Source organism: Monopterus albus, unplaced genomic scaffold, assembly GCF_001952655.1.
Source record: "Monopterus albus unplaced genomic scaffold, M_albus_1.0 scaffold347.1, whole genome shotgun sequence".
Taxonomy (NCBI): domain Eukaryota; kingdom Metazoa; phylum Chordata; class Actinopteri; order Synbranchiformes; family Synbranchidae; genus Monopterus; species Monopterus albus.
In genome coordinates this window covers 223008-248922 of record NW_018128227.1, presented here as the reverse complement: position 1 = coordinate 248922, position 25915 = coordinate 223008, and the positions used below count along the sequence as shown (strand labels likewise).

The following is a 25915-nucleotide window of genomic DNA, read 5'->3' as shown; positions in this document are numbered from 1 at the left end:
AGGAAAGTAGTGGTTATAGTTAAGGTTAGGATAAGTCTCCAGGAAATGAATGTAAGTCAATGTAAAGTCCCCACAAGGATTGAAACAGTGTGTGTGTGTGTGTGCGTGCGTGTGCGTGCAGGGAGGGCAGTGAATTTTCAAGCTTTTTACCAATTTTTGTCCAAGTTGGGCGCTTTCAGTTTTATACATTAAATTTTGCTGGTAATACTTATGTACTTTACTTAAGATGTTGAATGAGCTTTACTTGTTGCAGTATTTTTAAATTGTGGTATTACTACATAGGCCTAAATACATACAGTTTACACAGTTTTACATAACACATAGGCTACTTGTACCTAAATAACTCATCTGAATATTTATTCCACCACTGGCGCAAATGTTATAGTTTTCCAAATACAGTTGTTATTTTGGAGGTTCAGACCGGAAGCGTTTTCTGTGTGGCCGATCCAGGTAGCTTCACTCAGGTCAGAGAACGGAAGAGAACATGGCGGCGCTACGAGTCGTGGTGCTAGCGAGGAGTGGGAGAGCACTTCTCAGCACCCCGAAAACTATCAACATCTCCAAGGTCGGTCGATAGAGGAGTAGAATAATTGGCATCTAGGACAAAGTGTGTTTATGACCACTGTTTAATAGAAAGTGATGCAATTAGGTGTCCCTGCACAAGCAAGCTAAACTTAGCCTGGTTGCTCTCGGCGGGTGCGAGACAAGGTCACCCGTGTTCCCACTCATTTTTAGTTTGGCACCAATGAACGTGGCTTTAGCTCTGCTGATATTTTGCCCGGCCTAAAGTGTAGAGCTCGACATGGCGTCAGTAAACATAGTATAAACGTTATATGCATTTAAGACTTGGTAGCCATCGTTTGTATATAGCAAGTTAGCTGGTTAGCTAATTCACGATGCTATGTCAGCCACCCGGTATATGGACAGGTTAGAAAAATCCAACTTCTTCTGTAGTTGATGGAATAATTATGCGAATGTGATTGGAATTATTTCAGTCCTGACGTGGGTCATGTGGCATTCGTATTACCTAAGCAACAGCAATGGCTAATGTAGCTGAGCTAACCAGCTTGCTAACGAGTTAGCATTTCAAGGACTGAAAGGGCTTCCGGTGAAGAAAATCTGTCCGCAGCCGCGAGTTGCTATACCCTTCATTCATCTATGGCTGGGCAAACCCGGACTAGGGTTTGGAGTATCCTTGCTGTCCTGGTATGTGTTTACAGACTCCAGCGATGGATAAGGTATTTGTTAAAGTAACAGTGCCATTATATAAAAATACTCTATTACAAGGAAAAGAGCTACATTCAAAATTCTGTTTAAGTGCCTATGTATGACCTGCTAAATATAATGCCCCTCTCAGTGTTGAGTTAGTTTCCGAGGTCTTGAAAGATGCTTTTTGAAAAATGCTATACACTGAAGATGGTATTTTCTGTGCACAAAGTATTCTTATTCTATTCTATTGTAATTTTATTCTACTTTAGTTCCTAAATGTTAGTTCCTAATACTAGGTGAGAGAAACGTATTTAGGCTTTCTGTATGTCCTGCACATATGGTGAATTGACAATAAAATTCTTGAACCTTGTCTTGTAAAACAAGTTTAAAAGTAGTACTTTTTCAGGCCACTCCTGTTAGTTTTATTACAAGACAAGTTACAACTTTTTTTAGTACATGATGACTTCATGTAAATCCAAGAACAACTTTGAACACCTAGCCTGAGCAGGTCTAATGAGCCACATAAATGAAAACACCTGTGTGGGAATGAATGCAAGGTTTTTAACTACAGTTGGTTGCACGCCTAGAATAATAGTATTTTTGTGAACAGCAGATGCGGGTTCCTGGCTGTGAGAAACTATTTGATTTATTTAGCATTTTTCCTTTATTAGATGGAGGCACAGTGAGGGATGATGAGGGAGAGAGAAAAGGGAATGATGTGCCGCCTGGCCAGAATAAAACCAGAGGGATGGTGATTAGTGTATGATATTTATCTCAACCACTGGGCTCTGATGCATGCTGATGCAATTTATTTTATTTTAATCAGATGGTAGATATCACTGCTCAGGTCACACAGTGAACTTGAATTAGTTTGTAAATGGAAGTGGCATGGATGTAAACTAGAAATGGAGGTTGGTGTGTATTTGTGCATGTATTAATGCAGGGATGATGTAATGTGATACCTGCCTGGTTACAGAAGTACTGGTGAAGGACATTTTCATAGGAATGATCAGCTTGCCTGCTGTAAGTATGGGTGTCATGATGAACTGAATCTTGCACACAGTAGCCAGACAGTACAGCTGTGTCCTGAACCTTTAGTCTGACAGGTGAACGTGGAACCTCAGTTGTCATTGCGGTCAGCACTAGAGAGCCATGCTTTGTGGTCCTGAACATTATTGAGTTCTTTATTAGGGATGGGGTGATATGACTTTTTCTCAATATGATTCAATGCACGGCCTTGTATGACTAGCTGCAGATTACCTGTACTCTATTTCTCTTTTTTCCCCATTTCTAGAACTGGTTTGATTATGTAAAGCACAACCAGCTATATTGACTTGCATTCTGTTAGGCTATCTTATTTACAAAACATATGAAGTTGCTAGTGTATGGAGACCACATGATGTATATCGCTAAACAAAGCTACACATTTTGTGAATTTTTTATATTGCTATATATTGAATTTCAGTGTATTGTCCCATCCTTGTTCTTTATACTTACTAGAGCTGAATTGAATAATCGATGAACAAAAAAAAGACTAATTGAAGTGAACAGCTGACAAAGTTCTTTGTCGGGTACAGCTCTAATAATATATTGAACTTTGAAGTCATTTTGAAGCAAAATGCCAAACAGCACCTGGTTGCAGCCTCTCAAATGTTATAGCTTGCAGCCCTTCTTTGTCTTGTGTGGTAGTAACTGCCTTTAGGTTTCCCTGGCTGTGATGTGACATTTGACTGCAAAATTTGGGATTTTCAATATTTTTTGTATTATATTGCTCAAACAGTTAATTTGGAAAAAAAAAAAATCAGCAGATGAATCAATGAAGAAAATCTTTATTAGCTGCAGCCCTACTCCCTAAGATTGCTTAAAAACATGATTAATTTTGTCAGTCAAGTAATAGATTAACCAACGTTATTATACTGGGTGGTTTTAAGTGATTAGTTGGTATCTTGTGCTCTTCATTTTAAAGGCCAACATATCCTTCGCCAGCTTGCCACGGAGCAGGAAGGTCGCCCTGACCGCACTAGGTGTGGTCGTAGCTGGCGGGGCAGGGCTTGCTCTGACGCTACACCAGGCTGTCAAAGCCTCGGAGCTGGAACTCCACCCGCCTCACTACCCCTGGAGCCATGATGGACTTCTTTCCTCTCTGGACCACGCTAGGTGGGATGGATGAGCACACACAAATACACACAGGAGTCATTTATCAAAAGCAGTGGCCGTGAGGAAATGCACTGAAAGTTCTAACAAACACTGATGCTGCCGGCAGAGACGGGAGCTTCTAGGTCAGTGATTCCCAACCTGGATTATCTGGAAAGGTTTTGGATGAACTGAGGAAAAATTAAAAGAATCCACATATTTGTTTTAATGAGGAAATAAACAGAAAAAGCATCACAGTTTGCTTAGAGACTGCTTTTAAGTGCATCCACTGTCACATTAACCATTAAACTACAAGCTACCGAGAGGCTCCCTGCCCAGTACACACCCCCACCAACCAGAGTCAGAACTGTGATGGAGGGGACATGAAGACTAGTTATGTAAAGTGACAACCAAGCAGACAGCTTCAGTAGCTAAAACAGGGTACCTGCAGGGAATGAAGGTGTTAAAAACCCTGGCTTTCATTTGCAAAGGTCTCGAATGTTTCTCTTGCCTGTTGTAGATAGTGACATTAGATATATGAATGATACTGAAGTCGACCAACCGGCAGGGGGCTGAATCCTTTTTGTGGACTTACAGTCAGTACTAGCAGACCTGACGCACAGAAATGTCAGTTTTACCAAAAATGTCTTCAGTTATTTCATTGTTTGTTTGTTTTTTTATTTTTTGTTTAGTGGCTGCTTCTCAAGTGGGTCCAGGTCACATTAATTGATTAATTATGTTACTTGGAATTCTTGTTACACACAGCAGGGAAGTACTGATAAAAACAATGTCTGTGCTTTGTAAATAATTGTTCAACTGGTTATCCACAAGTAGTTCTTTTTTTTTTTACTGGTATGACAGCAGAACAGATTTTAGATTGCTTGTGATAGGACTGTTGTGTTTGCAGGCATTTTCTTTTTCACTTTGTAGAATGATCACATTTTTTACCTCGGCTGTTTTCCCATGTTCCTCCTCCCTCTGCAGTGCTCGTCGTGGCTACCAGGTGTATAGGCAAGTGTGTGCGGCTTGCCACAGCATGGAATTCCTGGCCTTCAGAAATCTGGTGGGAGTGATCTACACAGAAGACGAGGCTAAGGCCGTTGCCGAAGAGGTGTGTCTGTGTCTGTGGAGCAGACTGTTCTCTTAACACTGTCCTATTATTTTAGTGTTACACTGTTATTTTACAGTCAGGTACATTGCCATTAGTTATTCACACTGGCAGGGTTACTGGCCATCCTGAAGATAAGACTCTGCCTGTTATGGGATTTAGGTGAAATCTATTTTATACTTTATTGCTCATTGTATGATGTTTGAAGGGCTATTCTGGTCTTTCTGGTGAATGGCTAGGAAACCTGAGCTGTACCTTAGGAACAGAGTTTATTTAGTAATGTAAGAATGTCTTGTTCATGTTTCGTTTGATAACTTTCACACAGGAAGCAGTATTTGTGGTGTCTGTCTTGAAAGCTCATGTGAGCTGGACACCTGTGTGTGTGTATGACACAAATGCAATTGAACTGAACTGTGGTTATTTACTACTGCTGCCAGTAGGCGGTGACACCTGGCTGTGTCTGCCGTTATGATTCTTGGCTTTAAAGGCATCTTGTGTGCTTGTGTTCAGTTTGACATAGTGGATGGTCCTAATGAGAGCGGAGAGATGTTCACTCGGCCAGGGAAGCTGTCAGACTACTTCCCAAAACCTTACCCCAACCCTGAGGCAGCCCGGTTTGCCAACAATGGATCCCTGCCTCCAGACCTCAGCTACATTACCAGTGCCAAGTAACACAACAGAAACAGAAAACCTGTGTACTTTAAACTGGCATGAAATCGCCTAAAGTCTGTGTGTCCTTGGTGTTCATTTGTGTGTTGTCGTCCCCCCAGACATGGAGGAGAGGACTATGTGTTCAGCCTGCTGACAGGTTACTGTGACCCTCCAGCAGGAGAGCCTGCGAAAGAAGGACTCTACTACAACCCCTACTTCCCAGGCCAGGCTATCGGAATGGCCCCTCCCATCTACAACGAAGTGCTGGAGTATGAAGATGGTGAGTCAGGATGCAGTGTGTGTAATTTGCTGCTGGGCTGTTTGACTGATTAGTCCTGCTAATAAACGGTGAGCTGTGCAGAAAGTGAGAGAATGTTCTAAATGGAAATGGTGCACGGAGCTCGACCGGTGGTTCTCCTCAGTGATTTTAAAAGAAAAACCGGAGGCTGCCTTTTGTTTGAATGAAATTATCTAGGCAGAAGGAGTCGAGACGGCTGAGGCCACGTTTGTATTCACTCGCACTAAAATGGAGCTTTGTGCGCAAAATACGGCCTGTGGTGCCTTTTACAGATTGATTTTAGTGACTGTGTTTTTGGTTTATTTATTTTTCCTGCGTTGTTGTGAACAAGATAACTTTTTTGTTTTATTGCATATGTATTTACACGACAAAGAATGACAGATTTTGATTCTATCTGAGCCTAAGGCAGGACAATATGGACAAGGTTTGTCTTTCCCCAAACTTGGCTTAGATTGTTGATTTTAATTGATTTCTTTTCTACAAAATGCAAACGCTGACAGAGTACATATAATGTAGATGCTAACCTCAACCTTTGAGACTGTTACAACTCGACTCAGCTGATCATCTGTCACTTTTTGACTTAATATAAACTTTCTGCCCATTTGAACAATAGATTGTCGTGAGGGCCTATATACATTTTGTACAATAACATATATTTAATTTAAGTCAATTTATCACCCGGTCTTATGTGAATAGATATGAAGCCAAATGGCTCATGAAGCATTTAATGGGTTAACCAAGACTGACAGAACAGTGCGTCAGAATAAAGAACAGACTGACTGTTCTGCTTTTATCACTGTGAAAAGTAGCTCTCCTTTTCATAACTAGTGTGACACTTGTGTATGACAAACAAGACCTTGTTTGTGATGGCACACTGAGGTGAGACTACTGATCATTTTGTGGTGGCACTTTTGCTTGTCAAGGCCTGGACCTGGATGAGTAATGTCTGTCAGCGATGCAGTAAATTGGCCAGAAACATTCCCCTCTGCTTATTTTATATATAGCTGTTCAAGTGAATGTGTGTGTTGTAGAAAATGTGTCTCTCACACACACATACACACCCCGTGTCCAGGTGTTTGTTAATTTTTTATGTCTGCTGCCATAGGAACCCCTGCCACCATGAGCCAGGTTGCTAAGGATGTGTGTACCTTCCTGAAGTGGGCCGCTGAGCCAGAACATGACATACGGAAACGCATGGGACTGAAGGTACAGCACACATCTGTCGTGGACTGTGTCCTGTCTGGGTGGTGGTTGAAAATTTGCAGTATTAGCTCTAATATGATGGTTAGTCTTGGCACAGGTACTACACATGAAACATGTTTTTGTACAAACCATTTTAATTTAACAAAAGAAGCTAAAGTTTTCTAGAGAGCCACCAATAAAAGCCACTTGACAAATGATGTCCAAGGAAAAACAATTGTTCAAAAAACCAGCACAAAGATAAAAATGTTCCAAAGAACATGAAGAAAAGCCTGATGAATGTTGGCAGCCCACACTTTGGTCAGATGAAATCAAAGTAAGATGGGATCCAGGATGTTGGATGTGGATGTGGCTATGTCGACCACAGCGACTGCATTTACATGCTCTTAAATAATCAGCTTACAGTCGGCAGTGTCCAGTAAGTCGGTTTCTTAACTGTCATGTAAACAAGAAGTCTACGAAGGCTAACAGCCAGGCCTGGATTAATCCTGGTTCCTTATTGGTTCTGTCAGCTGTCACTCTGATCAGAGACCAATGAATTCTTTTACAGTTAATCTGTAAAACGTTATTGTTTACTGACTGTGTTCATGAAGACTGCTGTTGATACTGCTGTTAGGAATTTGAGGTGATTAGAGACGAAGGATAAAGCTGCAAAAGTATCTTCAGTGGAGTCTGTATATTACTTCTTTACAGTGACCTGCACCTTGTTTAGATATAAATATATATAGCCTATAGGGGTCATTCCATAAAACGGCTGAAGTGCTGTCACTTGGCTTATTTTTGCAGACACCAACACCCTTGAAGTTGACATGATAACCACATTACTTACACTGGCTGTGTTGAATACATAAAGACTGTATATGCATTGATAAAACAAAGTTTTATCATCTTGTGATGATGAACAGGCCTGTGTGTTAAGCTCTGCTTGTTGTGGATTTATCATGTTTAGAAGTTGCTGACAAGAAGTTTTAGGTCTGGAAGTGAGAACATGCTACATATCAGCCAGATTCCACCGTTTGGAGAATGAGCCATACTTTCCCATTTAGGTTGTGGATTAGTGGTTGTAATTAACCTTGATGGTATGTTTCAGGAGTAATAGTTTCAATTAAGAACAGTGGTTAGGAAATGTATATTTTAGGAAACTTAACGCACTTGGTCAGTCCGCTGCCGCCTGATGGGTGTGCTCGAAAACCTGGCCACACGGTGCCGTTCATGCCGGTTGGGGCTGGTGTTCGTTCATTTTAACAACACTACACAACACGCAGCGTCCTGCGATGGCCACATGGAACACAGCTTCTATGTCAGTATCAGTGAATCTGTGATCGACCTCGTGGTTTGTTGAAGAAAGCTGTGAACGCACATTCATCCGAATTAGACCTGGCTTGACCAAGCTGCACCTCCTCAGCCTGGCTTTGCCTTTGTGAAACACATTAAGCCAGGATGAACTTAGTAGACTAGGTCAAGCCTCACTCTGTCTTGTTATCTTGGATTTCTTAATTCTACTTTAGTACAATACCCCCAGGGACAGTGGAGATGTAGACAGGAATTCTGGGAGAAAGAGGGGTGTGATTCTCAACTAGTGAGCCACTGGATGCACCTATAAATCCCCTTTTGTATTTGTTGTGTCCTGGGCTGATGAAGATACTTTAGGAATATGTTCTGAGTGCACAGACCCGGTGTCATAAATTGAAACATTAGAAACTTGGAGCTTGATGTGGGATTAATCTTTCTGTTCTCATTCTCCTTCCAGGTGCTGCTGGGTGGAATCGTCGTCATTCCTCTGGCCTACTACATGAAGAGACACAAGTGGTCTGTGCTGAAGAGTAGGAAGATGGCCTACAGGCCTCCCAAATAAACAGAAACACACCCCAACCTGGTCCTAAAAACAACCAGAGGGGCTGCATTCAAGGACCCCACAGTGCTCACCTCATAGTGATCATACAGGCACAGAACAACTCACACAAACATGCCTTTCTGTGAGGTGGTAGGGAAATAAACGTATAAACTGTTTATTTCTGCAGAAATGGCCTTTTGTTGTTGTTTTTTTTTTGTTGGCATGATAGATTTTCCTGTATCTGGAATGTTGTGATGCAAGTCTGTGCCAGAGTTGTGACGTTCTTGAACGCAGCCTCCACAAAGTTTGGTTGATCTGCACCGAGTCTCCACTGGCAGCAGTCCACCTTGTACCAGACACTTTGTCACGAGTGGCCGACGGGTCGATTGTCCATCTTTGTAATATACTTGATATCCACACAAACACGGAGAAATTGGTGCCCTCAAAGTTAGTATCATCCTGGGTGTGGAAATGCATTCTCTTTGGGCGGTCCATACGCCCCCTCAGTCAGTCAGATGCCGCCTCTGAACGTCTCTCTGTACAAAATAAATTATCTTAAACAAAACGTCTCGCTTTGGCAGTTTTTCATGTCTAGTACCAGGAGCAGATGTGGCTCATCCAGCTTTCCAACACTGCTTGTGTCATTCTCATTCTGACTCACCAAATCTGCATCTGCACTTTATGTAAATACTTAAACTGCCAAACTGAACAATTAATCTGATTAGTCTTTTCAAAACTATATGGAAAAAAATTAGTATGTTGTAAAATCACAATTATGTTTTGGTTTGTACATTCATGACATCTCCACAAACATCTTGACAACCCATGGCATTAACCATAATTTCAACGAATTTATTTTAGAGATGATGCATAATTAATAAACATTATTGTAAATATGCCAGTGTAGGCCACATGGCTCGTTTTCAACTGTACATTACAATTGCAAACTACATTTAAGCTCTTAGATTTCCTTGAATCTTCCTCTTAAACCTCCTGGGCCTGGTTGTGCCAGCTCTTATAACTCACTGTAGGTTTATTACTGGGGGGAAAAAGCAAGTTGCATCACCCTAGCTAGTTTTTACATAACGATTGTAACTGAATAACATCTAGTGATCACGAATGACAGTGCCTCTGTTGTCTGCACAACTATTTTGTGATTTATTATTTTTTCTTTCTAGCACCTGGCGAGTGAGACGACAAACTTTAATCTAAGAAGGCCTGTTGGAGAAATAGATCTGTGAGTTTAAAGACTTACCATGTGCCAATACACTGCAGTTTGTGCTGCTGTGACACTGGGTTTTACAGCTCTGGAACATTCTCTCAGTGATGAGCGTTTCTTCCTGCTGTGATGATCGTCATTTAAACAGAATGTGTCGCTAGTTACAAAGTAATCTGCCAGGAATTTGGTTTAGTTTTGTTGGATGAGTGAAAGGATACTAAGATAAAGTTGAAGAAAGACCAGGACTCTAAAGTTCCCATTTCAGGCAGTTTACTTAATGAGATCAAGAACAACACAGACAAAATGAAACTCTGCTCTGCAGGTGCTTCTTCTAGTGGCTCACAGTAGTCCCTGAAGTTGTCCTGAACTTCATACCTAATTTGGCAACCTCAGACGCCATACAGGAACCTAGACTAAGCTTCAGACTTCATGTAGGCCTCATGTCAGCCTCTAGATCACGTTTTGTTGGGTACAGACTCAGGTGACAGACATACTGTCATGCAATTGTAAAAGCCCTACTATTAGATTAACCATTGTAAATAAACCTAAATGAAATTACAAAAGAATCAACCAACAATGAGGTTTGAGTTGCACTGCAGCCAAACTTGACCCAAGCTCAGCTTCTTGGTCATTGACCATAGTCTCTCAGTCTGTGCACACACTATGCCAGCACACAGGAAGCAGTGAGGGCTTTTAGGAAGTGATCATGTTCGTCTGTGAGAGAGCTTCACTGGTATTAACGTTAGTGGGCTTATGTTTTTAGTGTTTAAGTATGGAAACAGCCTCTCAGTGAATGTGTGTGTGATGGTGCGTATGTGTGTGTTTGTGCCAAGATCAGAGAAGGACAGTTTTCCTCTGTTCCAGTCCAGACTCACTCTGATCCTCTGGAGCTGCTGCTTCACACAAAGAACTGTAGAGGGGTCTGATAAGGAGCGTGCTGTGTATGTACCATTCATCAGCCCTATCCTCCATAAACAAGATGGATGTTTTCCCTTTTTCTGGACGGATTCTGCTGCCACGCCAACAAACCAGTCTGTGTTGTCTCCAACCTCAACATCCCAGCTGTGAGTCCCTGAGTCAAAGCCCTGGGAGCAGAGGACAATGCGAAAGAAGTCAAACCTCTCAAGGTTTTTAGGAAGAATCTGTTTCTTGTCACATCTCACGCTGATCAGATCTTCAGACAGGATGAGTTCTGGATGAGCAGTGTTTGGATCCAGAACCACAGGAGTGTAGGAGACCACCACCTCCATCTTGTTCCAGATGTTGAAGGCCAGGTTGCCCAGGTGTTTGGCCACATCTATCAGAGCTCCTGAGACCAGCTGTGGATCCTCCAGCAGGGGGCGCTGCTGGGTTCTTTTCACTGCAGCCTTGTAGTTCTGCAGGAATGAGACGTCTTCAGCTCTCAGCTCCTCCTCTGTGGCTCTGATTGTGGCTGAAAGAGCTGATATCTCTCTGCTCACAGCCTCAGTCTTCTCCTTCATCATCCGACTCCTCTGCTCCTCTTCTTCCCTCAGAGCTTTGATCCTGGCCTCCTCTTCCTCTTGTAGAAACTGGTGAAGCTTCTCAAACTGCTCCTTAATCAGCCTCTCTGTGTCTTGGGCCTGGACCTTAATGTGTTCTGTTGTTTGATCACAGTTTCCTTTAACTTGATCAAAGAGCTTCAGTTTCTCCTGTAAGGGCTTCAGGGATTTCTGGAGCTCCTCTCTGTGATCCTGTGTAACTTCGTTAATAGGTCTAAATGTATGTCCAGTACGTTTGTCTGAATGCTGACAGATGAGACACACTGGCTGCTGATGGTCCAGACAGAAGAGTTTAAGGTTCTCAGAGTGCAGACTGCAGAGACCCTCAGGCCGTGCTGAAACTCTCCTCTCTACCTTTTGGGCCTCACACAGCCTCTTTAATGCCAAGTTGCAAGGTGGGTCACTCTTTGATGATCTTATTTTACAAACTGGACACTCCTGTATTGGTTTCTCTTTCCACCAGCTCTTCAGGCATTTTTTTTGCAGACGCCGTGGCTGCATGTTAGAACAACAGGAGCTCTAAAGGTGTCCTGGCAGATCGGACAGACGAGATCCTCTGACGGGGAAGACATTTTCTCTCTGAGTGCAGAAAACCAGGCAATTTACACTAAACATGCAGTAATTTCATACACAAAGGGAATTCAAAGTTCTTTACAGTGGCAAGAAGAAACAGTAGCAGCATTAAAACCAGAATAAAATCAGTGAAGATAAAACTCTTAAAATGAGATAAAATGAAAATAAGAACAACCAAAAAAAATATAAGGTTTGAAAATGAAATCTAGTGTTTGTAGTGCTGGAAGAGAAACCAGTCAAACATACTGGTTCTTTCCAGGATATCTTGCTGGTTTGCCTTCTACATTTCAAAGCAACCAGCTGTGGTTTTAGGGGAAGTTGCATCTTTGTACTGTTTCTGGGCAACAGTGTGAACAGGTGCAGTGACTGTGTACGGCCTCCTGAAATCGTGTTGTCACATTAACGTTAACGGTTTTGATTCCATTGTTCCTGTACACATTTACAGAAACTTGGTAAGAAAATGGTAAGAAAGAAACACTGGCACATAAATTTAGGTTTTGCCTGCATTCAAAACAACAGTGGAGTCAATTAATTAATGATAATTTGCATTGTATTGGTGGGATTCACTGGGTATGATAGGAATTCTTGTTCTTGGTGTTGTTTAACCTGCCTGTTATTTATCCTGACTTGTATATTCACAAATCAAACTTGTCAAGCAAAAAGCCAACTGTTAGGTTATTTTTTTACAGGAAAAGAGCTTTTAGGGTCAACTGTAATGCTAGTCTTAATATTTGTCTTAATGTGTAAGGTTATGTCCAATTGTTTAGATACACACCACGGAAACAACAGTCACGCACCTTGACTTTTCCTCATGTTTTGGCTAAACGATAGAGCAGCTGCAAAGCTTGCTTATCGGGTGGCGTCACGGTTTGACGCCCCTTGTAGCATGGGCTAGCCCAAAAATGATTAATATTATATAGGTTGTTGGGTCCAGACTTTCTCAGCTTTCTGCTGCCTGCGCGCAGGTAGAGGGGTGAGAGAGCTCTGGACGTGTCCTGTGAATTTTACCTGTGATCCTCTGAATAAACCAGCACGGTTATTTTTATAAAATCTAAAGCAGTCTCTTTCGTCTCATTGAGAGTTCCTGGTTTGAAAGAACCGGAAGAAGCTACACAGAAATAATAGCTTATACCAACCCTTTTCTGTGAAGACTGTCAATGTCAAACCATGGCTGAAAAAAAGCTGCTGAAACACAACAACTGTAACTGCTCCAGGGTTTTAATTTCATTATGCTTCTGTCATTTATTTTATCGTATTGTTCCCTCTGACATATGTATATGCATGAGTTGTATACACAATATGATTTTTACTTGCTATAGTTTTTCAGTAAAGTTCATTAAAAAAAACTGCAGATGCTGCAAAGTACTTTCCCACAATGTTAAACGGTTCCTTCCTCCCTGCCTGTAGTCACCACATCCTGACATACCTTTCATTGAGGGATAAATAAACAAGTGTGCTGTTGGTTTAAAGCTGCTAAGGCCTTCATTAGGAGCTAATCTGCTTCTGAAAAGACTTTTCCTCCCTGCTGCTTCAACCTGCATTCAGCCACTACGAGCTTCATCTGCATCACAACACACACAGATTAGGCAAATAGCATTAGTGGATCTCTCTGGATCGTTATTATTGCCACGATTAGCATCATTATCATTATTATTAGTTTAAACTCAGCCTCAGACTTATTTTAGGGTGAAAACTAAACTGATTTTCTACTTTGGTAGCTCTGAAGAAAAGGAGGTGATTCTGCTTTGTGTTTGTTTCAGAGTGACAGTTTTTTAAAAAGCCTCCTCGTCCTAATCTCACACATGCACTCGCGTGATGTTTCGCCTGAGGGGAAACTCAGGTACAGATACATTTACACACACTCAGTCACACATTAGGTACATCTGTACACACATGCATTGAGGTGAGCTGCTCTTTTTGTTTCTCACAATATTTGCAAATACTCTTTTTTTCAGAGTTCGGTCGTTTGATTTTGAAACTAAATCTCTCAGTAACACAGACACTCGCTCAACAGAGATGGTGTATGGAACCTCAGGGGATCTCATTCACATGGAAAACCACTTCCTAATTCTAATTGGTGGCCAGTGTAAATCCTCCACTCCCATTTAAACAAGGAGTCAGCAGTTTGTCTTCCCACTGCCTCACATGCACCTCAGACTGAACCATGCATACACCTTTATTTTAGACCACTGGTCCAAAGTAAAGGCCCCACAGTATCAGTGCTTTTTTTTAAATTATTATTTATATTGAAAGCAAATCTACTTCTGGAACTTTTTTGCCAGTGAAATCAGAGTAACTTTGTCTCGGTTGTTGTCAGCAGTCTTCTTATCACGCTGGGGGCGTTGTGCTCACAGATCAGTCATCATGGTGTCCACTCTGCCTCCTGAGACAGCAGAACGCAGGCTGCCATTTTCCATCGACTGGATTCTGGGTTTGGAGCTGGAAAGACCTGGAAACTGCCTGAAACTCCACCGACCATGGGCAGGTGAGGAGCAGATGTTTCCACTTTGAATCCTTTTCTGTACAAGTCATGAATCTGCTTTGTATTGGTGACACACTAACAGGCTGTTTAATATGTAGTGGTGGAAGAAGTAGTCAAATAATTTACTCAAGTTAAAATGGCAATAACACACTGTAAAAATATTGCATTACAAGTACATTTACTCATGTCTGTAATGAAAGGTATGTGTCATAATGTGCCACAAAATTAAGTACAGAACTGACCATGAACTGATTATGAGACAGCGGGCTGCCGGGCGCAGACATGTAAAGACCTACCCCTCCTTCACTTCTGGAAACCCATTTCATAAGTCATCTATGGAACTGCATCCATGCTGTACCACGTATCATTTATAAAGTTAAAGCTCTAGTCAGTTTTTCCATCTCATTTAAATGAATGTGTCACAGCTGGCAGCACGGTATCCTGTGCAGCACTGCTGCTTTGGTAACATTTGTACAGAAATTCACTTCTCTAAAATGAGGCTCATACTAAGTCTTTTCAAAGAAATGTCTTTGAGAAGAGCAGGGTATTTTTTAAATAAATCTTTCTATAAATGGAAATATTTAATTTTTGACTCAATTGTATAATAATATGACTTCTGAATGCAGCATGATTATTCCTATTTCCTCAATATCCATAAATAGCTGCTATACTTATATTCACTCTAAATTACATTTAGATTTTCCAATATTTTCCATTCAAAAATTTCATTTAATGTTTTAGTTTTGGACAAACATTAGCCAATAGTGGTCCTCCTGTAAATTAACCCATAGCTTTTGAAAATTCCGTTTTTGCAGTTTTTGGAAACAAATATTTATTACAACATCTGGAATAAATATTTGGCTTATGGGGCATGGTTCCATTACATCTGGAACAAAAGATGAAAAGGAACTAAACAAACTGTCACTCATTTAGTTTCTCTATTGATTAAGAAGTGTGTGTCCCATTCAGTTAAATTACACCAATTGTAAACTAAGCAAAATTAAACTAAATATGCACAAACATAATGTTTGAAGCATATATGTTACTGCATATTCACAGAAATGTGTTATGTTTTCATAATTCTATTATGGATTTAAATAATAAACTTATAACTATGCCAAGGATAATGTTAACCCATTAAACTATATCTGAAAACTGTTGGGTCTCAAATATAAAATTGATTTCATAGAGCTGGAAAAGCTCCCCCAAACTGATTATTTGTCATATTTAGATTTAGAAAGGTGTATAATTTATCATCTGCTCTTTTTTTGTGTGTGTGAATCCAGAGATCAGGGCACAAAAGGAGAACAGAGAGAACAGTCTCTCTTCTAAACAACAACGCTGTGGTGAACAACAACAACAGCAGCAACATCCACAGCTGGACAAACCGACATCAAACTGGTATATTGGGCGCAGACCTCGCACCGCCTTCACCAACAGTCAGGTAATCAGCTAATCGGTCAGTGAATTAGTTATTGAGACAGATAGAAGGGGCGTCTTTCATTCAAACATATGACAAGGATGAGGACACTGAAAGCAGAGGTTTTCTTTAGGCTGTTAATCTCTCTCTCTCTGTGTGTGTGTGTGTGTGTGTGTGTGTGTGTGTGTGTGGTCTACAGGTGAACATGCTGGAGACAGTGTTTCAGGTGAACTGTTATCCAGGTATCCAGCTGAGAGAGCAGCTGGCAGGAAGGCTCGACCTGGACGAGGACAGAATACAGGTTCAAACAGCATACACTGTGAATTTCACTGTGAAACTTTATTTTAAAAGTCACTAAAAAGTTATTACAGCCTCTGTTTCAATCCAGCCTTCAACATTTAATGGAAATCTCTTTCAAGAATTTTAAGATGAGTTTTAAGAAGTGTATGTAAAATGATGCCCAAGACGTGCAGAATATTTCAAGAAATAAACACACACACACAAACCAGGGCACAAGTTTGCTGCATCATGCTTGTAGTTCCTGTAGCCATGGGCGGATTATGAGACACTGGGACCCTGGGCACAGACATGTAAAAGGCCCCCCACCCTCCTTATATAGGAGCAAGACCGACAGATCCCAAAGATGTTTTAGTTCTTTTGTGACTATATTTTTTTGTTTTGACTTGTACGGTGGAACAGTGGTGAGCTTTGTCACCTCACAGCAAGATGGTTTCAGGTTCAAGCCCCTGCTGACCCGGGGCCTTTCTGTGTGGAGTCTGCATGTTCTCCTATATAAGGAGGGTGGGGGACCTTTTACATGTCTGTGCCCAGGGTCCCAGTGTCTCCCTGTGCCTGCATGGGTTCTCTCTAGGTACTCCATCTTCCTCCCACAGTCCAAAGACTAAATTGCCCATAGAAGTGAGTGTGTGGTTGTTTGTCTACATGTCAGCCCTGTGATAGACTGGTGACCTGTCCAGGGTGGACTCTGTCTCTCACCTAATGTCAGATGGGATTGGCTCCAGACCCCCTCGTTAGGATAAGCAGATGAATGGTTTTTACTGGCGTGTTGCATCTCTTTGTAGTCTATGTGTTTTGCAGCTCTTTTTGGTCAATTTTAATTTCTTTTTAGTTACTTTGCCAGTTGCTTTGCATCTCTTCGCAGTTATTTTTGTTAGTTTTACTTGCTTTTGTTTATTAGGACGTTTTGCGTGTCCTTGTGCTGATTTTGTGGCTCTTTGTGGTTGTTTTCTAGCTTATTTTGTATCTATTTTTGCTGCTTTGTCTTTCCAACAAGAAATGTTGATTCACTTCATACAAAGCCTCAGGTCCAGGGGCCTCTGATCCCTTGAGCCCCTGGGCCTGAGCCTGGTAGGTCTGTTCAGTAATCTATCCAACAAGCAGCTCTTCTCCTGCCATATTTGCCACATAAATTTTCCACTCTTTCTCTGTGTCAGATCTGGTTTCAGAACCGAAGGGCTAAACTGAGACGTTCCCTCAGAGAATCCCGCCTGCGAGTGGTCCAGACGGCCGTGGCTGACCTCCGGGTCAGACATGAGATAATAGATCAACTGCAGGCTGAGCGAGCTGTGCAAGGTGACCTGGAGCTCGCCCAGCAGTTCACCTCACATCTCCAGCATGAGGTTGAGGAGTGATGCTGATGACTTGAGGACTTTGGATCTTGTGAAGGATTTGCTGATTTATGTGTTCTGTAAATTTACAGTTTCTTTCAACTTCTACCTTTCATGTCCCATGACATTAAATTGTAGTTTGCTCACAAACTCTCATAAAACTGTGATTATTGCCACATCCCAGTGGATTGTTTTAGATTGTTTCATGTCTTTGATTGTGAGGATTTTATATTTACATGAGATAACCCCAAAACAGACAGTTCATAATACTGGGGAAGTGTGTGAGTCTGTTTTCCTGAGGATTCATCAGTATGGACATTATTATGGTGACGTCTGTTCTGGATTGTGTTTTTTGTATCAAAGGGTCTTAATATGTTAATAGTTTTTTTGTACAAAATCTAATAAAACCAATTAAAGGATTAGAATTTTGTCTGCCCCCTGCATTAACTCACTCCAGTAGGCTACACATGTTTGGCATTGATTGAAGGCTGATATATAGCCTATAGATTTTTAGCCTAGCCTCACTGGTATAAATGAGATGGACACCTAGAAACCTGTCAGTACAGTACAATTTAATAGCTTTCACATACAGTTCAATTAACGCCTCTCCAAAACAGTTTCACCAAAAACCTCTCGCTTTCATGAAGTTAGGATTTACTGCAGGACTTTTACTGTCATATGATAAACTGCACACAGGTGACCAGAAGATTCTGTTAGAGTCATGTAAACAGTGAAGTTCCATGGAAACAACCTGAATAAGTATCATAACCATGATACACGAGCGCATGTGGATTTTTATTTGTTGTTTTCACAAAACTATTCAGACTCTGCACAGTCTCAGACGTGTGTGTGCGTTTGCCAATTTCGTCAACTGGAAAAAAAAAACAAAAAAAAAAACGTGTCTGGCTTTGATTGGTGCTGACGTGACCCCTTGCGTGTCCCGGAAGTGAAAGCGGGGTAATGCATACCTGGAGTACTGGAATCGCTCGGTAATAATCGCGTTTAGCGGCGGTTTTCTGCTTTAGAAAATGGACACGTTGAATAAACTGAAACAGTTTGACGCGTATCCCAAAACTCTGGAGGATTTCCGAGTGAAGACGTGGGGAGGAGCGACCGGTGAGTGGATTGAATTTACCAGCAGCAGCCATTCAAACACACTGCTGTGTGCTGCTGCTAACAACATGGCTAACTGCTTATGTGTCCCTTATTCATGAAATATATTAAAGACGAGTTACAGTCTTTAACATAATGTTTATAACGCCGGTTAAACACGAATGACAGCGAAACAGACTTCGGAAACATTTATAGTTCCACTATAGAGTAACATTATGAAGCTAATGATACAAAAAAAATAAATATATGAAAAATATATAGCTAGGTAGCGGATAAAGTTTTGTGATATCGTTTAGTCTTTTTAGCATTTTAACGGCGTTTTATCTGGAAACAACCATACCAGTTATTTTGCAAGAAACTTGACATTTCTTCTGAGTGTTAAGGTGAGCATAATAGGTAACCGAAAAGGTGAACTACTTTAATGAAATAACTAAAACGCATACGAAATTAGATCAGTGACATTAGACAAGCTGTATACAGGATATACATTTCATTTCCTTCGACTATGTGAAGTGAATCGTGCTGTAATCCTAACGGCCACGTTGTTAGGTACACCTGTACAGTTGTATACAAATTAGTGCAACACTTCCGCCTTAACGTCTGCGTTTATGAAGATCCAGATTTTGGTGAAATTGTCATAAATGTATAAATTCAATTATATGTTTATTATTGAGGACATAGTTAAAGGCGGTGTTCCTAATAAAGTGGCTTGCTAGTGTATATCTAGTAGTATAACTCTGGCAGCCATGATATGTAAATTTTAAGCTATTTATAAAGGTATAGGTATAAATAATAAGTACATGTTCTAGATTAAACAAATAATCAATTCATTTAAAAAAAACAATCTGTATTTTAACCAGTAATGAAAGTAATCACAGTTTGCATTTCTTATTCAACTTGAATGATAATAGAATGATGGGCTTTAACTGGGAGGGAGAATAAGAGTTTTGAACTCCTTAAAAGAAACTGAAGATGAGGATCTGAGGGATTTTGTCCTTTAAATCCTGGTTCAGATTCTGGGTGCAAGAATTGAAAGCACTCTTGTGATTTCTGGCCCCCTCTGTCTGTGTCTGCAGTGACCATCATCAGCGGGGTCATCATGTTAATCCTGTTTGTCTCTGAGCTGCAGTACTATCTCACTAAAGAGGTGAGTTCTCCCATATTATCTGTTACCCTACAGTTTGTCACCATGCTTCAGTCAGCTCTATTCTTCACAGTCGCGTAAAGCAGAAACTGACCTCCCAAGGCAAGTGTCTGCTGGAGAATACAAACGTCTCTGCCATGCCTACACATAGTCAGGTTCCTCATCTGCTGCACATGCGCAAGCCAAAAAATGTAGACAGAGAAAGGAGTGGAGTGGTTGGGTGAAAGGAGAGGTTATTATATGGAACAATGCCTGCTTGACTAAAATATACACTAGCACCAAATGGCTTCTAGAAGAGGAACTTAAATGCATCAATTAGTTGATTGCAAAGAAAAGGTTTTGCAGCTGTTTTATGAATCTGTTAAATGGCCAAATATCTGTTGGTTCCAGTTTCCCAAATACACTGCTACTTGTATTAATACATGACAGGGAATAGAAGCATATTTTGTTTTTGACTGTTGTTTGTTTCCCTAACTCTGTCCTTATTCTGTCCACTGGGTACCAGTTAAGGGTTTGCTTTTTTTTTGCAGGTGATGAAAGGCTCAGATTAGAACATTATCCAGACTTAGTGAAGACTACCTAGTATTCAGATTAGCAACTTTTGGCCATCAGTAGTGTTTCCTGTCAGACCAGCCTGATAACTTCACACAGTATGCACCTCTGTTTGCTCAAGGCACACTGTAGTCTTCATTTTGTTCCTCATAAGTGTTAATGGCAAAACTGGTCTGAACATGACATGTATTTTACTTCATGCAACAAAATGTAGTGGGGCTACAAATACAGTATAGTATACAGGCTCCAAGCTGAACAGCAGAAATCTTACTTTACAGATTGTAGAAAGTACAGTGGACTTTATTTTCAGTTGTTTTGGTGGAAAAAACATGTGACTAAAGGGAAGATGCATTATTCCTTCATATCCTACAAATCTTCAGTTAAATGTTCCCTGAACAAGTGTCAGACTTGTTGATTGAATGACTGAAGTGAAATCTGTTCATGCTGTTTGTTTGCTGCAGGTCCAGCCTGAGCTGTATGTCGACACGTCACGAGGAGACAAACTGAAAATCAACATCGACATCATTTTCCCTCACATGCCCTGCGCCTGTAAGTAGCACTACTCTTAATGCTGGTAAAGTTCACATGTTAATGATGACACATGATAATTATAAACACAAACCCCTCCGTTTTTTTTTTTCTTCCTCAGATCTCAGTATAGATGCGATGGACGTGGCTGGGGAGCAGCAGTTAGATGTTGAGCACAACCTGTTCAAGCAGCGGCTGGATAAAGACCTCAAATCTGTCACCAATGAAGCAGAGAAACATGGTAAAGTTTGACTTTACTCAGTCAAAATTTGATCTATATGGCACATTAAACACAAATAACAGTGACCAAAGTGCTTCACAGTAAGTCAGTAAAGTAAAAGACCAATGAGAGAAAAAGAGGGTTAAAAACAATACACCAGTATTAATAAACAATAAGACGTCAGAGCTCTACTTGGTATAAAATGCCAAAGTGAATAATAAGTAAGTCTTTAGCTTTGTTTTAAAAAGTGCTTGGTCCAAAATGGATCAGATCTCTAGTGATAACATTCCACAGTTTGGGAGCGGCCACAACAAAATCTCTGTCACAGCATCGTTTGCACATAGTTCTCTGGACGTCCAAAAGAAACTGGCTGGAGGACCTGAGCTCTCTCTAGTGTTTACTGGCAGCCAGAAGATCAGCTTAATGACTGGTTTACACCAACATGCAGAGTGTGATAAGAGTCCAGCTGATAAAAGTATGAACCCGAGATCCTCGTGTTAGTGTTAAACTCCTGACAGTGTTCAGTAGCTCTTTGCAGGCGTTCAGGCCAAACATGGTGCTGCACTGGTGACGTTGGGCTGTGAGAAGAGAAAATATGATCCTGGAATGCCAGTGTGAATGATATATCCCTGGGTTAATTCTGTCAACAGCAGCTTCAACTGTCATGTGGGTGCGGTATTTGATTTGCCAACACCGTATCAGCCAACCCATTTTTTCATGTGTTTTGTCAAGAGCCTTTGCAGTGCAACCTACCCTGTGCCAATGAAGATTTAGCTTGAATGTTTGAATTAAATCATGTTTGGGTTTTTGTGTAGAACTTGGTAAGGCTGACGATGGTGAAGTGTTTGACCCCAGTACACTGGACCCGGACAGATGTGAGAGCTGCTACGGAGCTGAGACTGAAGAGCTCAAGTAGGACCACAGCACACACTCTGCTGCCTTTGTACGTTCTTTGTAACCTTGTATTTACGTGCTGTGTCTCTGCCTGGTGCGTGCGTCCGCAGATGCTGTAACACTTGTGATGACGTGCGGGAAGCGTACCGCCGGCGAGGCTGGGCGTTCAAGAACGCAGACACCATCGAGCAGTGTAAGAGGGAGGGCTTCACACAGAAAATGCAGGAGCAGAAGAATGAAGGCTGCCAAGTTTATGGCTTCCTCGAGGTCAACAAGGTATTCCAGATATTTTTAGTGATTTGCTGCTGGTGCCCTCTTTATTGTGGCTTTGCCTGTTTACAATGAACCAAAAAAAAGCCTGCATATCACCACCCCTGTGTTCTTTTTACACAGATAGTGGCACCCCAGTATTAGAGAAGTGACATATGACCGTGCATATAATACATGTATCAAAAATGCAAAATAAACTGGTGACGTTGTTGCTTTCAAAACAACTATAGTTGATGAACAGAGTAGGGATGTACTTTTACTCATCCTGTACATTTACAACATGATTCGAGTTCAAATAAAGTTGTTGTGCACAGTGTACAGCATGTTAGTGACCAGAGTTATACGTTGGCCATAAGAATGTGACACCTGAGTCCATACCAGCTGTTTGCAAGTAAAATGGGAAACGCTAAACAACACACAGTGCTTCATTTGGATCCTTTTCATTTATACTCGCATCCTCTCTTTGGTTTAGGTGGCAGGAAATTTCCACTTTGCTCCTGGAAAAAGCTTCCAGCAGTCTCATGTCCACGGTAAGGCCTGCTGTCCACCGACTCTGTGCATATACACACAAACATTACCATTCAAGGGTTTTGAACACCCGCTGGCAGTTTCCTGTGGCGGATGACGGCGGATCACTTTGCAATATGAGCAGCAACAGATAGGTTGTCTCGTTACTGGATAGAGGACTGCTGCAAACACTAGTATGTGAGGTCACCTTATTTATATAGTGTGATTACTGAGAGTGGCAGCTGCGGTAAGCAGAAGGTTTGCAGCAAAGATGGCATTGTTAAATATAGGTTATTGAAAAAGAGACAGTTAAGTCCTTCTTGGCTTATTTTGTCCCAGTATCAGAACTTTATAGGAGAAAACACAGGTGTTCACCACACAGTGCATCCACTCGGTATCTGTGCAGCCCAGATGTGTAGTTACATTTTAGATCACACATCTGCCTGTAGGTGCTACTTGTAACACGCTCCAAAGCTACACTGTCAGAACTGTTTAGTGCTTTTGTGATTAAAAATATGTTCTTAGTCCAATTTTACGTTTCTCCCAACTAATATATTTGAAGTAAATTTACAGTGAGTGTGTAGCTTTACTCCAAAATGCCGTAATGAAGTGTTCAGAAGCTTTTGATGGGATGAGTGTGTGTCTGTCTGTTTATTCTTCCATCCATCAACTCTACACAGACCCATACATCCACAACCACCTCATCCATTAACACACCATTTATTCATTACAACTCAGGGCTGTACAGAGTAATCTCGGGGGTTTGTTGTATTTTCAGCAACAAGTAATAAGTGTGATGTCAGTTTCAACAGTGGCATTTTGTCAGAATTGAAACAGTTTTACTTTGAGCCATTGTATACAATGCTACAGATGTTATTGTAGTTAAAACTTTGCAGTCAGCTGTGAGACAGGAATGTCAGGCACCAGTGCATACAGTGGTCACGTTGTTACACGTTCTCACCCTCTGTCCACAAGTCAGCTGTCTTATTATTAACTGACCAGGAAATCCAGTACGAACTTAAGGATGTGTGATGTGCGACAAAACACCCGCACCCGTTATTTTCAATGAAAGCCCATACATCGGTGGCAAACTGACGCACGCCATCGTGGGTTGACAGGTGTAAATGCTTCAGCATACGCTCCAGGCTGATTTTCCTGGTGTCAATCTGCATCAAAAGCATAAAATACTGAAGTGCTCACCCATTTCAATAGTCCCGCACTAAATTTGCACCACTTCCGGTGTGTGTAACGGGAGTCATATGACACGCATCACATGATGAGCCACGCCTGCGTACAGGGTTGACAGGTGTAAATGCTTCAGCATACGCTCCAGGCTGATTTTCCTGGTGTCAATCTGCATCAAAAGCATAAAATACTGAAGTGCTCACCCATTTCAATAGTCCCGCACTAAATTTGCACCACTTCCGGTGTGTGTAACGGGAGTCATATGACACGCATCACATGATGAGCCACGCCTGCGTACAGCCCCCTCATAGAAATAAAAAAAAAAAAGCAAAGCTGATGTCTGACTTGATCAAATCCTGTGGTCAGACCTCAAGTCCTTGGTCTTTATGGTCCAAGACTGATTCAGCACTAAAACCTGAAAATGAAGTTTAAAATTCCTGGAAGTGCTGCATTTGTTTTACAGGTGTGAAACATGCAAAATGGATTCGGTTATGACAGAATAATCTTAGCTCAAGGTCCACCTACTTATGTATTTACATATTTTAATGTTTCACGCTTCATCAGTGAATGGAGTGTAATATGGTTAAAAAAATAAATGACACAAACAGAAAACACAGATGCATGTTTCTGTGGCCTCGGTCACCTGGAAGATGAATGGATGTCACATGACAACATGTCAGTTCTCATACAAAGCAGTAGGACTGATGCCAGTGTTCTCTACCATATTCTGCACTCCTCCTAAACCGCAGCCATTGGTGTTTATGTGCAGAATTGTTTTTCAGTCAAGAGTGAAAAAGCCTCAGGAACTTCATTCAGGCCATGATGGCTCCCTAGGACTCCACAATGAAGGCAATGAAATTGCAGAAGCTGGCAAGTACAGTTAGTTCCTTAACTCTGCCTGCTTTGACTGGCAGATGTTTTCAGTTTTTAATGTAGGGGACATTATTCATTGATACTGTATTAGTTGAACACTGAAATCTTCACTTTTTTCTTTCCCTTGTCATACAGTATGTCCACATTTTTATTTTTCATTTACTTCCTCCTTCCACCGCAGTTACCGACGTTCACTCTGCCATCGTCGTGTGTCAGTGTCTGTCTTGACTTTTCCTGCTGCAACTAAACATTAAAACAAAGCAGGAAATAAACAGCAACTGGCCATGGAATAAATGTACTGGACCAGCCAGTTTATTGTCAAACATGTCACAGATTAGCGGCTGCTTCTAAACTGAAGCAAAGAGTACGTGACTAATAAAATGAAGAACGTAGCCAGTGAGCTATGTTACCCTTCTGGTAGCCAAGTATCAACTGAAAATCCTGTGCTGTAGTAAAACAATTTGGTTGGCTGAAGTTTGGGCTGCACTTCCTGCTGTTGCTGTTAGTTTCCTACCTTGAACACAGCAGCATCCTCTGATGCTGTGTGATATGAGATTGAATGTATCTGAATTCATTTAATTTGATGTGGTATCTGAAAGCTTAGGAGCAGAAGCAAGATAAGAATCACATATACTGAGGATTTGAGTTTAGATGCAGTTGTAGCTGACATGAATTGGACTTTAATAAGTCCCAAAACTTTAGTCTGACCATAAAGCATTAAACACTGATTTGTGTGTTTGGGGCTGGATGATTGCTCTGACAGAAGTTATGCAGACTCTTAATTTTTAAATGGTGTTTTTCAGTTGGCACAGGTCAGCCCTGCCAAGCCGAGGCATTCGTGGTGGAGCTGTGCTGGGCTGAGTTTCCTCTGCACCATTAAATGCATTGTTTTGCGTCTTGATCACATGGTGGTGACGCGAGTCACTGAGAAGAGACACATAACTCACGGTAGTTGGTGTGGTGTTACTAGATTGGTGCTAGGCATTATTTTAACCCCTCTTCAGAAGACAAAGTGAGGGACTCCACTTTCAAATTTTACTGCAATGAAATAATCATAATCACCTTTATTTGGCCAAGTATGTTACAAGGAATTTGCTTCCAGTACAGAACCGAGGCAGCCATCTGTGGCGCCAACTCAACCGATGGCTCTAACCATCGGGGGCAACTTGGGGGTTCAGTGTCTTGCCCAAGGACACTTCGATACGTGGACTGCAGGCACCGAGATTCAAACTTCCGACCCTCTGGTTAGGAGTCGACGGCTCTACCCATTGAACCACAGTTGCCCCACTTTATCAGGAAATAACTGATAAAATGTCCAAGCTGATATAAGGATGTTCCAGCAGTCGTGTGTCTT

The 25915-nt window shown here is 41.4% G+C and overlaps 4 protein-coding genes across 8 annotated transcripts in view; 3 read left to right on the top strand and 1 right to left on the bottom strand.

Moving 5' to 3' along the window:
- The first annotated feature begins 427 nt into the window (after positions 1–427).
- Positions 428–8998, top strand: cyc1 (cytochrome c-1). 4 transcript variants are annotated; one of them, XM_020625157.1, is made up of 7 exons: positions 428–565; positions 3176–3366; positions 4327–4453; positions 4961–5118; positions 5221–5381; positions 6505–6605; positions 8350–8998. In XM_020625157.1, the coding sequence occupies exons 1-7, from the start codon at positions 485–487 to the stop codon at positions 8452–8454; spliced, it is 924 nt and encodes a 307-aa protein (XP_020480813.1). In that variant the 5' UTR covers positions 428–484; the 3' UTR covers positions 8455–8998. The 4 variants fall into 4 exon arrangements, with proteins under 4 accessions (XP_020480813.1, XP_020480814.1, XP_020480815.1 ...); XM_020625158.1 differs by lacking the exon at positions 428–565 and adding an exon at positions 867–1206; XM_020625159.1 differs by lacking the exon at positions 428–565 and adding an exon at positions 1160–1238.
- On the bottom strand, positions 8640–11857 carry LOC109974774 (nuclear factor 7, brain-like). Its single transcript, XM_020625153.1, is given in 2 exon segments — positions 8640–11652; positions 11655–11857. Coding segments are annotated over 2 exon segments (1386 nt in total). The 5' UTR covers positions 11745–11857; the 3' UTR covers positions 8640–10356.
- Positions 11858–14046: 2189 nt separating this feature from the next.
- LOC109974779 (homeobox expressed in ES cells 1-A-like) lies at positions 14047–17636 on the top strand. Its single transcript, XM_020625161.1, has 4 exons — positions 14047–14230; positions 15514–15671; positions 15847–15948; positions 17102–17636. The coding sequence occupies exons 1-4, from the start codon at positions 14110–14112 to the stop codon at positions 17297–17299; spliced, it is 579 nt and encodes a 192-aa protein (XP_020480817.1). The 5' UTR covers positions 14047–14109; the 3' UTR covers positions 17300–17636.
- A 562-nt stretch (positions 17637–18198) lies between these two features.
- The window catches only part of ergic3 (ERGIC and golgi 3), a 21475-nt gene continuing 13758 nt past the window's right edge, over positions 18199–25915 (top strand). For both annotated transcript variants that reach the window (XM_020625155.1, XM_020625154.1), the window contains exons 1-7: positions 18199–18391; positions 19465–19535; positions 20546–20633; positions 20734–20853; positions 21648–21744; positions 21837–22002; positions 22469–22526. In XM_020625155.1, coding sequence (XP_020480811.1) covers positions 18304–18391; positions 19465–19535; positions 20546–20633; positions 20734–20853; positions 21648–21744; positions 21837–22002; positions 22469–22526 — 688 coding nt within the window. In that variant the 5' untranslated portion in view covers positions 18199–18303. The remainder of the gene's footprint in view (positions 18392–19464; positions 19536–20545; positions 20634–20733; positions 20854–21647; positions 21745–21836; positions 22003–22468; positions 22527–25915) is intronic.